Below are 15,721 nucleotides of genomic sequence, written 5' to 3'. Positions count from 1 at the left end.
GATCTGCTCTTCAATTTCAGTGTTAGTTTTTTCTCTTAAATGATTACGTAGGTGGAAGGGAGTTTGGAGCCTCTGGTGCTGCCCATTTCTGGTTCCCTATACCCAGCATATTGAAAGAAAAATGCACAGTGAAGTTACTTCCAATTCCTTTTAGGTTAGGATTTTAAACCAGAAGATTGATTTTAGCAAGGTTCAGTCCAGATGTGGTTCCAGGGATAACATCAAACATTCTGCTGGGGGCGGAAATGTAAGTAGAAGCTTCTGTGAGGAGCCGTCCTGATTGTGTGGAGCCATCTGCACAGCAGGCACTTGGTCTCCTTTCCTGCCTCCCTCCCAACACACTCCCCCCTTCTTGTTGCTGCTCCACACGTCCCCCTGGTTTGGGAGCTTGTCAACCTTGCATTTTTGGTGATGGCCTTCCCATCCTTCCCTCTAAGATCACTGGCGAATTCTTGCTTTTTTAATGGGGTACACCATGGTTTTCGGGGAGATGGAAAACCCACCTCACTTGCCAATTTGTTTGCTGGCCTTTGGCTTCAAGGTATTTTCTCATGCTGTCTCTACTCCCCTGTAAAAGTCAGCTGTGCACACACTTTTCTAGCTCCATTTAAGTTACTCTTGAGGCAAAGTCTGATGTACTTGAAAGTACCCAAACTGTATAATGTCAATATTTTGTGCTTCATTATTCATGAGAGTTGGGATATCATTTGGAATAATACAAAACTGGTGAAGCATGGCTCATCTGTAATTCAGTGAAAAGATTCAAGTCCCAGTATACTCTGTCTTGATGGAATTTTTTCCTGTCTCTTAAATTGAGTGAAAATAATATCCTATGAGAGAAAGGGAAAGATGAATCCGTGTTTCTCAAATGTAGTTGAGGAAGAGTTGAAACAGGCAAACTCAAGCTAAAGAAAGCATGGTTCTTTGTAAAATTAGAATAACAAAAAAGGCGAACTGGGTGACTCTCTATACTACAGATCCTGTCACCTAAACTTCAGATTCTGACCGTCTGTGACTGAGGTAATTTATAGATTATCAAATCCAGAATTCTCACCTATCTAATGACTCCTGGTTCCTTGCTCCTCAACCGGGCAGAGACGGAGTCAAGCAGTGAAAGGAGAGACAAGCAAGTCCCTTCTAGCAGGAGCTGTCACCTGATGTTCAAAGTCGCTCCACTGGGTGTGAAAATATGCCATGTGAGAGGACCACAGCAAGGTTTTCTGGGCTCTTTCCAGGGTGCAGGGCTAAGCTTCAGGCTCAGCATTTACACTGACAAGGTTGCCCTCCTTCCTGTTGCCCTGACTGTAAGCTCACACCATGTGGTACTTTCACAGAAGCAATCTTGGTCCTAGGAAATAATTTGAAGGTATCAGAGGGTAGACCCAGCTGCCCTCTACTATGGGTGCTGCCGGTCAAAACACCTACATGGAAAAGGATAAATTGAGATAACTAATGATCTCTAAAGTAAGTAAGGGAGCTTCCAACCTCCAAAACAGTAGTCTGAAATTTTCCCCTAGAGAAGAATCACTTGTTCAAATGTGCAGATTCCCTGACGCCATTTCCAGTGTTCAATTAAGTAATTCCCATGTATTTCTGATGCAAATGGACCAGGAACCACACTTGGAAAGCACTGTTTCAAATATTGGGAGATGAAATAATTTCAACAAGACACAAAGAAGAAAAAATGCTGTCATTTTATAGATAATTTGGTGTGCAATAAAAATTCCATTTAGCCAAGACATGACAATGGTCTTTTAGAAAAGCATGTTTAGAGCTTTCTTCTTCTTGTTATCTTGAAGCAGTGTTGGACTTCTTGTTTCTATGAGCAAAGTTGGTCACTTTTATGTAAAAATCACTTTTTAAAGCATAATTTCTCTCTTCACTTGGCTCTTTGCTTATGGAAAGGTTTGACACCGTGTGGCTTCGTTCTCTGGGTGGAAGCTTGCCTTATGCATCCAGGTGTTTCTATCCCCTTGGGGCATGATCTGTTTTCTGCTAATAAAATCTTCTATTCTAGGATTTTCCTTCACTTTGGTTTTTCTTTCCAACCAAACATGTGGGAGGATCTATGGAAGATTGTGTTTTCCCATTTGTATGTATATGTTGTTGTATGTTGTGAGTTTGGATATGTTTCTAGATTTGACTTATGATCTTGGGGGTTGTTTATGTCTAAACTACTTTAAGCACATTTTATGTGGTTCACACAGGTACAGATTGTCACCAAGAAGATAGACCTAAGCCACGTGACATCCAAATGCGGCTCTCTGAAAAACATCCGCCACAGGCCAGGTAAATCCGTTCTTTTTAGTAGTCTGGGAGATATTAGATTGGATTCAAGAAATTGACAAGCAAAATTTGTGTTGCTGTGAAATATCTAACTGGAAGGACTTTTCCAAATCCTGATACGTCATGCTTTTATTAATAGAAATTTACATTAGAAATTTCAAGGCATCTTCACTTGGACAAGTAAACTTAGTTACCACACACAGGCCATGTATCATAGGACATGTTAAAAATTAAAAGGTACAAAAAAAAAGAGAGAGAAAAAGACAAAAAAAAAAATTAAATAAATAAATAAAAATTAAAAGGTACATGAGATGCGTTTATCTCGATGTACGCAACATGCATGTTGGAGCTCGTTGGAAATATATAGTCTATAAAATACATTGGGCCATGTATTTATACATAATACATACACTGAAAGAAGCATTTCCAAAGATTTTTCAAGAAATTGTTTTTCTACATTATGTGAAAAAAGGACTGTGCTTAAGCAAAGCTGAAAAAATTAACTTTTCTGCTGAATTTCTCAGATCCAGGTCTATAAGTATTGTGAATCCTCAGAATGCAATGTCTCCCCCAACTCATTTGACCATGGACTTCTTGTTTTTCTAGAATATCTCATAAGACTGATGCTCTATGGTAGAATTTCTACTCACCTTGCTGGGGATTTTTCCCTCTTTAATTCCCTCTAATGTATTATGAGTCACTTTTTCTGAGTATCATGTATTATGTTTTTGCTAAACTCCACCTCCATGCATATGTAAATAATGGACAACTGTCAAATTTGTAAATTTTCTCGAGAATATTTTGACACAATTTATATATACCATTGAAGGACAAGAGGAAGCAATTGGTTTTAACCATCTATGCTTGGCATCTTAATTAAACCAGGTAATAGGTTATTCCTATTAATCATTGTCTCAAATGTTATCAAAACAAGGTATAAGAATGATTGAGCCCAATGAGATTTCTGACCAGGAGATTATTAAGAAGAATTTATTAGTTGAAAAACAAAGGTAGATAGGATATGTTTCAAAATAGATAAACGAACTGGAAACATATCGAGAAGTTGGGCTTCTCTTTGGCAAAGGGTGTTCATAAGACAAGTCAAGGAGTTAGAAACTACGAGTAAGGAATCTCCATTCCTGGTTTCAGAATTGCTACCCCGGAATTAGCTCTCTGTCATTTAGGAAACAGCAGGGATATGTTCCCATGTGGGTATCTTCACAACTCCCCATCTATTACTTAAGTCTACAAACATTTAGTTGACTTTGTACTGTGTCAACAGTATGATAGAAGTATTTGGCTACACTGCCTACTTTCTTCCAGAATACAAAAGACAATATTGGATTCTTTCATTCCAGACAGTAAGTATACATTTAGTTAAATTCACCTGGGGTCTTGATGCACAGAAAAATCTTATATAGATAAGAAAATATTCTGTGTATGTTTTACTGGTCATAAAAGGCTATTGTCATGGACTCCCACCTTTTTCTAAATCTAGCTCTTACTTCGTAATAAATGAACCAGGTGACTAAGTTCATAAAGATGTATTAGCTCAATGATCCTTGTCAATAGCAAGCTTTTCACAAAGTTACTTTGGATTGTGGAATATCTAAGGAGAAAATAAAGGAAACAATTTGATACCTGGAGCCACAAATTGAAATATCCGGTCTTGTGGACTTCACTTCGGGACATATGAAGCTTGATGGGGATTATAGTCTTCTGCAGTTACTGCTCCTGATGGGGCCAGAATTTTTGAGAACCAAAGGCAGAGATGTCTGAATTCAAATGGGCTTCTCTAAGAGTTACGTAAAAATACCTAGTAGGACTTCAACAGAAATAGACTTCTCAGTCTTCCTTTTCTGAATATATTTTGGGTCAATGTTACATTGTTATTTTTTTCTCTCTCTCTCTCAAACTACAGTTCAAAAAAATTTTAACAAGGTTACATAGACACAACATATAACCATAAAAGAAAACTTGAAAAGACAATTTCTATCAGAGGCCACCAAAAAATAGAAAAGTAAGATCCTAAGAAAGTTGATCTCATGTAGCTGAAAGCTCAACATCTTCTAGACTCTAACCAATATAATTATGTTTTATGAATCACACTAATCCTTTAACAACCAACAAGTGAGACCCACGGGGCCAAGTAAAATGTTGGAAGGATAACACTCCTGCAGCTATGCATCTTTTGAGGGAAGGACAACTACATGTCTTCTGTAAGCATGAGTTAAATAACATCATGTACATCCTAAGCCTTCAGGAGGAGAATGAATGAATCTTCAAAATTTAACCCAGTAACACCATACAATTTCAAGGCCAGGTAATTGGGTGTTAATATAAATGTCCAGGTATCGCATGAGAAAAACACCACAGGCCTAAGAGACCTGTAAAGTTTTAACAGACCTTTCTCTCGTCTACAGAGATAAATAAGCAGCAAGAGTCCAAAATTGAAAAATCTCTTCCATGTTTCCATAGAGTCCCTCAGGTATTCTTCCCAAATCAAAATCCCAAGAGAGATGCAATGATAGTAGAGCGTCACGTGGCTTACCACTGGCCTTGCAAAAAAATGCATAGAGCCAAAACCAAGTGAATAATGCAAGTCAAAGCTAATCTCTTAGGTGGAGACAGGTAAAGGTATCTAATCCAGCTTCCTTCCAGGTCAAAGACATCAGCAGACAGGCTCAAGAACAGGCTAAAGGACAACTCAATGTAGAACTCCTTACATTCATAAGCCTGAGAAAGGTGTGCAGAAATGGGGAGTGCCACAGAAGGGTGGCTCATGGCACTCTCATCTATCAGCAGATCCTCGAGTTTCAGACTAATTAGCATTTAAGGAAATGGCATGGTCAAAACTCTGTCTCAGTATTATCAGATCAAAGTCAGAGTCACATTGGTCCTATGGCATCTGGAAAAGAATGGGATCTCCTAAGAGTCTCTTCCTATCACTCCATCTGCTAATTAAAATGGAAGCTCTTAAGCAACTTAGCCCCTGACTCCAGTTTCATCAGTCAAGCTATCAATGCTGAAAATTGACAAACGGTAATATTACCCACGTGCACTCCATTGCTAGCCTAATAGTTCTTTGAACAAGTGACCTATTACCATTAAGAAAAATAAAGAAGAGCTTCATTGCAATTTAATTTGCTCCCTTAGAAATAAGAGACTAAATGTGCCAAGTTTGAGAAAGGATACATATGATACTTTCATTGCGTTATTTTTAGAGTTTTTATCACACAGACAAGAAAAAACCCTCTGATATTTTAGGTTAGACGTGAGTAGAGGAGAAAGGAATTAACATGTAGAGCAATCCACGTAATGGTACAAAAAGGATGTCACTACCGTAGATGGTGTGGGGAAAATGGTGTAGTCTAGAAATCTAAAAGATTCCTTTCACATCCATGGTCAGAGGGATAGTAGAGTTCATTAAGTTTGTCGTTTGCCATGGTCTACCTACTATAATCATTTTGGGGAACTAGTCACCACAAATATAAGATTTAATTTTAGCAAGGCATTTAAAAGCCTTTCTCCTCTCTTACGTAGGTGGTGGGCGTGTGAAAATTGAGAGTGTGAAACTGGATTTCAAAGAAAAGGCCCAAGCTAAAGTTGGTTCACTTGACAATGCTCACCACGTACCTGGAGGTGGTAATGTCAAGGTAAGAAACAAGATCCTGAGCCGATCTTGCCTTTTTAAAAAATCCTTCTGAAATACTCTTCATCAAAATGGGTCCCAAATTGAAGGCCTGGATATCTAGAAGTAGGGATGGTAGAGCTGAATAGAAGTGACATGAACGTCAGCTCTGGGATATAGAGAAAGAGCTAAGCGACAGTTAAGATGCTTGAGTTAACGAGGACTGATGCTTGTCTTAAACAGATTGACAGCCAAAAGTTGAACTTCAGAGAGCATGCTAAGGCCCGTGTGGACCACGGGGCTGAGATCATTACGCAGTCCCCAGGCAGATCCAGCGTGGCATCCCCCCGACGACTCAGCAACGTCTCCTCTTCTGGAAGCATCAACCTGCTCGAATCCCCCCAGCTTGCCACCCTGGCCGAGGATGTCACTGCCGCACTCGCTAAGCAGGGCTTGTGAATATTTCTCGTTTAGCATTGAAGTAATACTATTTAGGCATGAGCTCTTGGCAGGAGTGGGCTCTGAGCAGGTGTTATATTCATTCTTTACAAACCATAAAATAAATAATCTCATTCCCAAACTGTAGTAACTGTTACAATTTTATATTAAAAAAAGAATAGTATATGCAGAAATTGACTTGATTTCCATTTGTAAAAGGAAGATACTGGCTTTACATGAGTACAATTGGACAATTATTTTTGCTCTGCTCTGTTTTGCATGGAGTAATATTATTTTAAAAATTGCATTTCTACCTTTCATGTGCCTGAAGGCTATCCACTACATCCTGAAAGGCCTTGTTAAAATCCAAGCTGCTCATTTCACTATTTTGTTGCTGGGTGAAAAGATAAAAAGCTGCCCATTGTAACTTATTACAGGTTAAATTAAATCAAGGAGTCTGATTGCAGGAAGGGAAGAGCATGTAAGAAATAAGTTTTTTTTAAAGCGTTATTTTGTATAAATGGGAAGAAAGATTCAATTAAGTTATTAACATTTGGGACCTGGATAATTATATCAGAGTATAAGTCAATCCAATAAATTATTTAACTAATTAAGAAATAGTTACGACGCATTTGAGCTGTGGTTGAGGAAGTGGTATAAAGTGCATCTCTTAGGAATGAAGCACTTTCATTAGGGTGGACTCGTGTCTGATTAGAACGTTGGTTGATCAGCTAGATTTGTGTACACACTACCAGTTTCACACCCCTTTTCCATCTGTTTGATACAGTATTATAGATATAAATATATATATATTTCTCTGTGGCCATTTGTGATACTTCCTCATATACTTGAATATTATACTTCCTTATTCACAGCATCTGTGTCTCCTGCACCCTTTGGTGTTGCAGTTTTAGGTATGTGAAAGTAGGTGTTAGCAGGGTTCTTTCCCTATTAAAAAAAAGTTTAAAAAGACAAAAAGTTTTAGCATGAAGTTGCTTTCTGTAACAACTCAAAGCTGTAACCCTGTTTTAGTGCCAGATACAAGTCTCTCCCGTGATGCTAGAAAAAATTTGTTTTTCTTTGCTTTCACCAACATGGAGTTTGTGGGGGTGGGTCCAGTTATACATAAAAGGGTTTACAGATTGTTGGTGTAAGATTATGGATTTATCTTATTTTGAATCACAGGATAGTTTGGGTTTTATTCCTGTAATCATTCATGAAACAGACTTCTTAAGATTTCTTTTTCTTTTTTTTTTCCATTTGCTAAAGTTGAAACTAACAGTGGGATTTGGGGGCATGTTATCCCATTCTTCCAAATAGTACCTGTTTATTAAATTATCTGATAGAAAATGTTTGACCTCCATACCCAAAGATCCCTTGATCAGAAGGGAAAAATACAGGATTTTGAGAAGCTATAGCTATAAAATATTGGAGATGCAGATATCTAAATCAGTTTTTTCATAACTCCAACATTGTACTCTGTAAAGGAACACTATTATTTATCAGTAGATAATACCATTCTGACTTTAGATACGGTCTAGAAATCACAAATCTATTAATTCACTTTACAAATCATTCATCTTAGATTTATGAATAAGCAATGAAATAGTCAATAGCCTGAATAAGGCAGCGGGTTACCAGGCTAGATGGATGCTTTCTAGTATTTTATCTGTTCTTTTTCTTGCTCAGGGATGGTAGGCTGGATCTGAACAGTTAAAGGCAAATGGTCCAGTAGGCGTTTGATTCCTTTGAGCCAAATCAATTCTCGAATATAAAGGAAAAAATGATGAATATGGACTGAGGCAACAAGCTAGTGTAGTAGCATCTAAGAAAGAAGCCAAGGGATGCAAAGACAGAGACGTGGGTGCCATTTTGTGACCCATTGGAAATTACAACCGATGCGACTTCCATACAAGAAACTCTAGGAGCAAAAGTGCACCATTCATTCTCAACTAAGAGGTTTTACGTAGGCAAATATTTCTGAAACTATTTATAGATCAGTTATTTTATAGGACAAAGATTTAGAAATGACTGATTAGGACTGTGGATGTGTCTGTTTTCTGCCTAATTATTGCTGTGAGGTTTGATTTGTCCCATCTGGGCATTTTATTCATCAGCTTCCCTTGAAATGCACCAGAATATAGGAGAAGAAAGAATAGGAGTGTGGAGACTTAACGGTATTTTCTTATGTGTTTGGTAGTGTTAGATAGTGATTAAAGCTGAAGTTAACAGCTGGTTAGAACAGTTTTAACCTGTGAAACAAGTATTTTTTTTCAACCTGGTTTAAATTTTTTATAAGCGTTAAGAATAAGTAAACATGATCTACATATCAAAATTGTTTCTTACAAATACATGTCCAAAATAAAGATTATATAAAGTACCAAGTTATAAGATTTGGCATTAAAACAAATGTTTACTTCAAATCACAGCAAAATTATAATGAATAAATGCCCTTGCTTTGTATGGAAATACAAATTCTTTATAAAAAGTTAACAAAATGAACCTGATAATTTGTACAAGTAAAAGAAAGAAACACAGGCTACATGTCTTCTTATGGGGATAAGGGGTGGAACCCATCTTGCCTTTACACTTAAGATTAACGACACAAATTAAGCTTTTTGAACACCACTCTTGTGGGGACATCCATACGCTGATCTAGAAATTAAGGCTTCATAGTTCCAATTCTAGATCTATTAATGCCAGTTTCTCTCTGGCTTTAGCCTTTGAGAACCTGTTTAAGGAAACATAAGTAATCCAGAGCTGTGAAGAGTTAAAAGGCCCACTCACTCTCTCTGGGTCACCTGCAACCAATAATTGGGTACTTTACAATGATGCAGGAGAGATCCGAGTTCATGATGAGTCTCAAAGGCCATGTTCATTTAGGAACCAACTCTCTCTGGATTCTCCTGCTGAGTTCCAGCAGGGTGATGGGCTAAAATCCCACCCACAAGCAAGACACCTGTGTAACACTAACTAGGTATAGCTGAAGAAGGCTGAAGAGAGAACTTGGTTAAATGGAAAAATGTACTTGATGGTAGCTGACCTTCTCCACACACTCATATAGTTATAGAGCAGGAAATGGGATCATCAGCCAAAGTATGTCAATATTATTAAAGAAATAATCTCAATGTGGTTGATTCTGACATAGCTGCAAGTATAGTATTTTCTCCTATTTTTCATGCCACAGAAAGGAGGAAAATAAACTATTCATGGTCTAAGTGGCCAGAAAAGATAGATCCATGGCTTGGAAAGGCAAATTCTAGACATTCCTTCAAAGACTGATGTGCTAAAATTAGCATTGATGTTTGTTTTTTAACACCTAGGATTTTTAGCCTGGGTATGTAGGTTGAGGCCAAGTCCCTAGCAGGAAAAAGCTTATTTTTAGACTCCTAAAATGTCAATCATGAAGATCTACTTCAACTTTAGCAAAAAGAAAAAAAAAATCAACAAAAAGTATACTCTGTATGCTGGGATTCCAAGGTTCCAACGTGCCGCTACAAATCTGTGGGGGGTTTCTTTCTTCTGATAATTCTAGAGCCTGTTACCATAGAAAGGCATTTCTTCAATGGCTGGTTGTAGTTAGTTCATGTTTTTCAAGCAAAATTTGCAAATGTATTTGTTGCTGTATAGTGATTGTTTTGCAAAATAAAGTTGCTTGTCACCTAACTGATAGTTTCAGATTGTCTCTTCTTCTCTGGAAAAAAACCATAATATGTAATATGATCTAATCTAATCTAATATAAATTGCTCAATCCAACCAAAGAAAAATTATGAAGAGAAGGCTACAGTTATCTGCTGAACGCCTACTATGTGTCAGGCCCTATCACTACTGTATTAGCAGGATGCTATCTGTTGCAAGTGACAGAAACTCAAATTGGCCTAAGCATAAAAGCAAATTTATTGGCTCAAGTATCCAACTAGGCAGGAGTATCTGCCTCAGGCAAGGATGTATCCAGGCACTCAAAAAATGTCATTTAGACTCTTTCTCGGGGCTTCCCTGGTGGCACAGTGGTTGGGAGCCCGCCTGCCAATGCAGGCGACACAGGTTTGAGCCCTGGTCCAGGAAGATCCCACGTGCCGCGGAGCAACTGGGCGCCTGCGCTCTGGAGCCCACGAGGCATGAGCACTGAGCCAGTGTGCTACGACTGCTGAAGCCCGCGCACCTGGAGCCTGTGCTCTGCGGCGGGAGAGGCCACCGCTCGCGGCAGCTGGAGGGGGGCCTGCGTGCAGCAATGAAGACCCAATGCAGCCAAAAATAAATAAATAAAAGAAATATGTTTTTTAAAAATTATAAAATAAAAAAGACTCTTTCTTTTTTCAACTCTGGATCTAGGCTCTCAAAAGATGTCATCAGGAATTTTTCTTTTTCCAAATTTTCGTTCTGCTTCCTCTATGTTGTCTTCATCCTCAGGCAGGCACCTCTCTCCCTATGATTACTGGGAGCTCCAGCTTTCGCAGCCTCCCGAAGGAAGCCTCTTTCCCGACAGCACTAGCCAAAATCCAGGCTCTGAAAATCATTGCATTACATGGGTCACCTGCTCACTTATGCTGATTGGCGAGGGTGGGTCACAGACCTAACTCTATTGCAGGTGGTTGGGGTAGGTGGAGAGTAAAGGGAGAAGTGGCCTCGTCTGAACTCCATAAACTAACCATGGAGAGAAACTATTTCCTCCAAAGTCAAGTCAGGCTGCTACTGCCAGAAGAGAGAGAAATCAGTGCCGTGCAGGCCGTGAAAACAGACATCCTCGACGTCCACAAGCCCTACTCTCTATCGTTATTCCTCCTTTAGCTCCTTGCTGCTTAGATTGTGTGCAGCTTCACCTGGGCGCTTGTTCAAAATGCAAATCCTCAGGCTCCACCCAGGCCAATTTACAACATTCCCCTAGGTGATTTCGTCTGCACGTTAAAGCTTGAGAAGCGTCAGCTCATCCAGTCGCTGCTAACGTGTTCAAGGAGAAAGAGCTCCATGGCAGCGACCACTAACAGGTAAAAGTCACCCCTAAAACTCTTTAGACAATGTCACCGACTCCGATGTCGAAGAGGTTAGTTTTCAATCGGTAGAAACGTGTGACTGGTGGAGGAATTACTTTTGTACTGAAGGTTTTCCAGACTCATATTCTCACTTGACTGAAACCTACTTCTTCTACCAATAGTGTCGTCACGTTCTATTTACTCTTCCTTTGGTAATAATACAGATTTGGAGCAATATAGCCAAAATCATGAGAGTTTTTCTTTAATAATTTTTTAAGATTAACATCTGTGTTGTACTTCCTAAAGGATTAAGACATCTGTCTGGTAGCAGGAATCACGATAAAAGTCTTTTTTTTTTGCTAATTGAAGTAGATTTACAATATTGTGTTTCAGGTGTACAGTATAATGATTAAGTATTTTTGCAGATTATATTCCATTATAGGTTATTATAAGATATTGGGTATCTTATAAATACAGTACAGTAAATCCCGTACAGTAAATCCTTGTTGCTTATCTATTTTAGGTATAGTAGTTCATATCTGTTAATACTGTAGTTCTAATTTGTCCCTCCCCACCTCCTTCTCCCCTTTGGTAACCATGTTTGTTTTCTATGTCTGTGATTCTTTTGCTGTCTTGTGAATACATTCATTTGTATCATATTTTAGATTCCACATATAAGCGATATGATATAGTATTTGTCTTTGTCCGACTTATTCCACTAAGCATAGAACTCTAGGTTCAATCACGTTGCTGCAAATGGCAGTATCTTATTCTTTTTTATGGCTGAGTAATATTCCATTGTATATATACCACAACCTCTTAATCCAGTCATTTGTTGATAGGCACTGGGATTTCTTCCATGTCTTGGCTCTTATAAATAGTGCTGCTATGAACATTTGGGGTGCATGTATCTTTTTGAATTAGTGTTATCAGTTTTTTCAGATATATACCCAGGAGTGGGATTGCTGGGTCATATGGTGGTTCTATTTTTAGTTTTTTAAGGAAACTCCATACTGTCTTTCAGAGTGGCTACACCAATTTACATTCCCACCAACAGTGTACAAGGGTTCCCTTTTCTCCACGTCCTCTCCAACGTTTGCTGTTTGTAGACTTTTTTTTTTTTTTTTTTTGCGGTACGCGGGCCTCTCACTGTTGTGGCCTCTCCCATCGCGGAGCACAGGCTCCGGACGCGCAGGCTCAGCGGCCATGGCTCACGGGCTCAGCCGCTCCGCGGCATGTGGGATCTTCCCGGACCAGGGCCCGAACCCGAGTCCCCTGAATCGGCAGGGGACTCTCAACGACTGCGCCACCAGGGAAGCGCCCCAGTAGACTTTTTAATGATGGTCATTCTGACAGGTGTGAGATGATACCTCATTGAGGTTTTGATTTGCATTTCTCTAATAATTAGCTATGTGACACAATGAAAGCTTTTTTAAATTAATTAACAAGGCAAAGAAGAGACAAATTAACTCAGATATAATGTAGGAGGGCAGGATAACCCTCTATGCAGCTTGGGGGGGGGGGGAATGTTCCTCTTTTGTGATGTGGCACGCACTTGTAGAACTATGACCCAAATAATTCAAGGCTAGAATGTTGTCTCTGTCAAAAGTACTCTTTTCAGCAACCTAAAATTGTTTCAAAATACTGTCCTTCGCTAGGTTTTCTTAAGTACCTTAAAGAAACACCACAGACACACCCTTAAAGCCGCCTTTTTTCCTCTCTTGCCTTTTCCATCACAAACACACCACAGCTGTTCCCACTTTGCCCTCAATTCCATTAAAATCTCCTACCCCCAGGCCTATTTGAGGTAATAGACCTGTGGCCTCCAGCTGTGCTTTGTTTGGTTCCCATCGTGTTTTCAAACTCAAGATTCACACACACACATACACACAAAATCCCAGATTTGGATCTTTGAAAAGTTAAAAGATTTGGCAACAGTAGGCCCACATTCATGAAAATTAACTGGAGCTGGTCCATGAATGATGAGATAAAATCGTGTGGCCTCCACTCGGCCACAGCACCCATCTGTGCCTATTATTCCTCCCAGCCCACATTATTCCCTTTCACTTATCACTGTGGGATTTAGAGTTTGTAACCTCTGGCCTAAACTCACTTGTTTCTCCCTCCCTCTCTCCCTCCCAATTTCTTCCTCATTCTGTGAAACAAAAACCCAAAAGCATAAGCCCCAATCCTAGAGTGGGAGAAGGAAAAGGTCAGGTGGGGTAGGTCAGATCAGAATCCTCAGGGAGACTGGGAGCCTGAGAAATCAATATTTAATAGAGTTTGCCCTGTCTCAAGAAAAAAGAAAAAAACCACCCTTTTAACTAGTATGTTTATTACTAATTGGTAATTATTTACCATCATTTATTACTAATTGGTAATTATTTACCATCAAATAATCTGGTAATTTCATGTTCGTAATAAACACATTTAAGATTCTGCTCCCACCTTTACCATAAAGCAGAGAAAAAAGAAGAATGCAGTGGAGTATATTTCCTTGTTTTCCACACTATGATAAATAAAAATGTCCTTGTCAAGTGAGAAATGGCAAAAACTATCATCTTACTTAGTAGGCCTGAACTTATGGGATAATTGCCTATTACTTTTAGAAGTAGAAGAAAGGCATAGCGGAAAGATGTTCTAACCTAGTCAAGCGAGTGACATGTTCTTAAACCCAGGGCTGATCTTCAGTCAACATACACCTTATCCAGTTGAATACGTTGTTATAATATTAAAGGACTTGCTTTCCAAGCCTCCTCCTTATCAGTGCCTGCCCTTTGCCACCCGGGCCTACTCCCACAGGTGTCATAGACACCTCTAATTCCTAGCCTCTATGAGGTTAATGCTTGGTACAGCAGAGAGCTTCCAAGATCCTGTTGCAGTGCCCCCAAAAGTCCTGCCTTCCAGGCATCACCAGTTGCTATGATCCCCTCAGGGCCTCTGGAGGACTGGCTTGTGCACGCGAGTTCAAGGAAGTCCAGATTGTCTATGCTGGCTTCTAGCAACCTGCTGGCGGCCAGCCAGCCTGCCACAGCTTTCTCTCAACTACTGCTATGCATGCATTGTTCTCCAAGTCAGAAGAAGACTGGAACCCTACAGGGGAGACAGCACTTTTGGGCTTCCTGGTAGGCGAGTACCTGGTGCTCATATAACCATACTTTGGCTATGGCCAGCTGGTACCAGTCTTCATTTTTTCCCAGACTCCTCTCCTACAGTTACCTGTAAGAACTGCAGTCACCACAAGACTTTTAACTCTCACCAGAGTATAGGGACCGGCAACAGGCACTGAGGAGGTAGTGGGGGCTCCTGAGGCCAACAACAGGAGGTAGTGAGCAACATGTAGGCCCCATGGGACCATGCAGAGTTAACAGTGCCTAAGGGAAAGCCTTTTATGGTCCCTGTTGAAATTCATCTCCATCTAAAACCCACCAAAAGCCCAAATGGAGTGGGCCTTAACATTAATTTTATACTTATTTAGTGATTGCCTCTTATAGGCATCCTTATAAACATATGTTAACTCCTATGAATACTGTAATTATCAGCATCCTCATTTAACAGATGAGAAAAATAGAGAGGTTGTTTAAAAGTTAATGGGCAAAGCTGGAATTTGAACCTAAGCAGCCCGAGATGTCTCATCTGGTCTAATGGATTAGGTTTGATCCAATTAAATATTCTAATAAACAATTTTCCTGACAATGATAAAGATACCAAATAGATATTATGTAAAAATCTCAGCATTATGAGGGCTAGAAAAATGTTCATATTTTGCTGTCAATTCAGCAAACAATGACAGGATTGTGGATCCTAAACAATATCATGTATGTAAAGAGAAATTTTCTTTTTTTTAAAAAATTAAACGCAAGCCATTCAATGACAATTAAATGGGAACTATTGGGACAATTTTCTGCCCTTCTCTATGTCAAGTCATGGCTCATACAAAGGCATCATTTAGCGAGTGACTCCTATGTCAAGCAAAGTTCAACCAGACATTTCTGAAAATCACCAATATATTTGGAAATTATTCGGAAAATTGGATGAACTATTTGCCAAAGCACACATCACTTGACAAGCAGTTTCGTAATTCATACTGTTTAGAGAATAAAAGCATTTTTCCATTGTATATATTTATGATGATGTGCCAGTTGCTAAACACTGTTGACTCTCCGTTTCCATGTGTCCTGCATCCCTGGATTCAACCAACCACAGAACCCGCAGATGCAGAATCTGCGGATGCAGAGGGCCGACTGTACCAGACCATTTTACATAGAGGATTTAAGCATCCCCAGATTTTGGTATCTGCAGCAAGGCCGGTCCTGGAACCAGTCCCCAGCAGATACTGAGGGATGACTGTATTTTAACATTACTCTTGCTTCCAGCGCCATGCAGCTTTCTTAA

General features: G+C 39.5%; 1 protein-coding gene across 7 annotated transcripts in view; it reads left to right on the top strand.

Moving 5' to 3' along the window:
• MAP2 (microtubule associated protein 2) overlaps positions 1-10,021 on the top strand; it is a 278,280-nt gene extending 268,259 nt beyond the window's left edge. For 6 of the 7 annotated variants that reach the window (XM_032637128.1, XM_032637129.1, XM_032637130.1 and 3 more), the window contains 3 exons: positions 2,208-2,289; positions 5,830-5,942; positions 6,161-10,021. In XM_032637128.1, coding sequence (XP_032493019.1) covers positions 2,208-2,289; positions 5,830-5,942; positions 6,161-6,376 — 411 coding nt within the window. In that variant the 3' untranslated portion in view covers positions 6,377-10,021. Of the gene's footprint in view, positions 1-154; positions 248-2,207; positions 2,290-5,829; positions 5,943-6,160 lie in introns of all 7 variants that reach the window. The other variant, XM_032637125.1, reaches the window with a different exon arrangement.
• The last annotated feature ends 5,700 nt before the right edge of the window (positions 10,022-15,721 follow it).

This window comes from Phocoena sinus, chromosome 7 (genome assembly GCF_008692025.1).
Source record: "Phocoena sinus isolate mPhoSin1 chromosome 7, mPhoSin1.pri, whole genome shotgun sequence".
Lineage (NCBI taxonomy): Eukaryota > Metazoa > Chordata > Mammalia > Artiodactyla > Phocoenidae > Phocoena > Phocoena sinus.
This window is presented reverse-complemented; position numbering and strand designations above follow the sequence as displayed.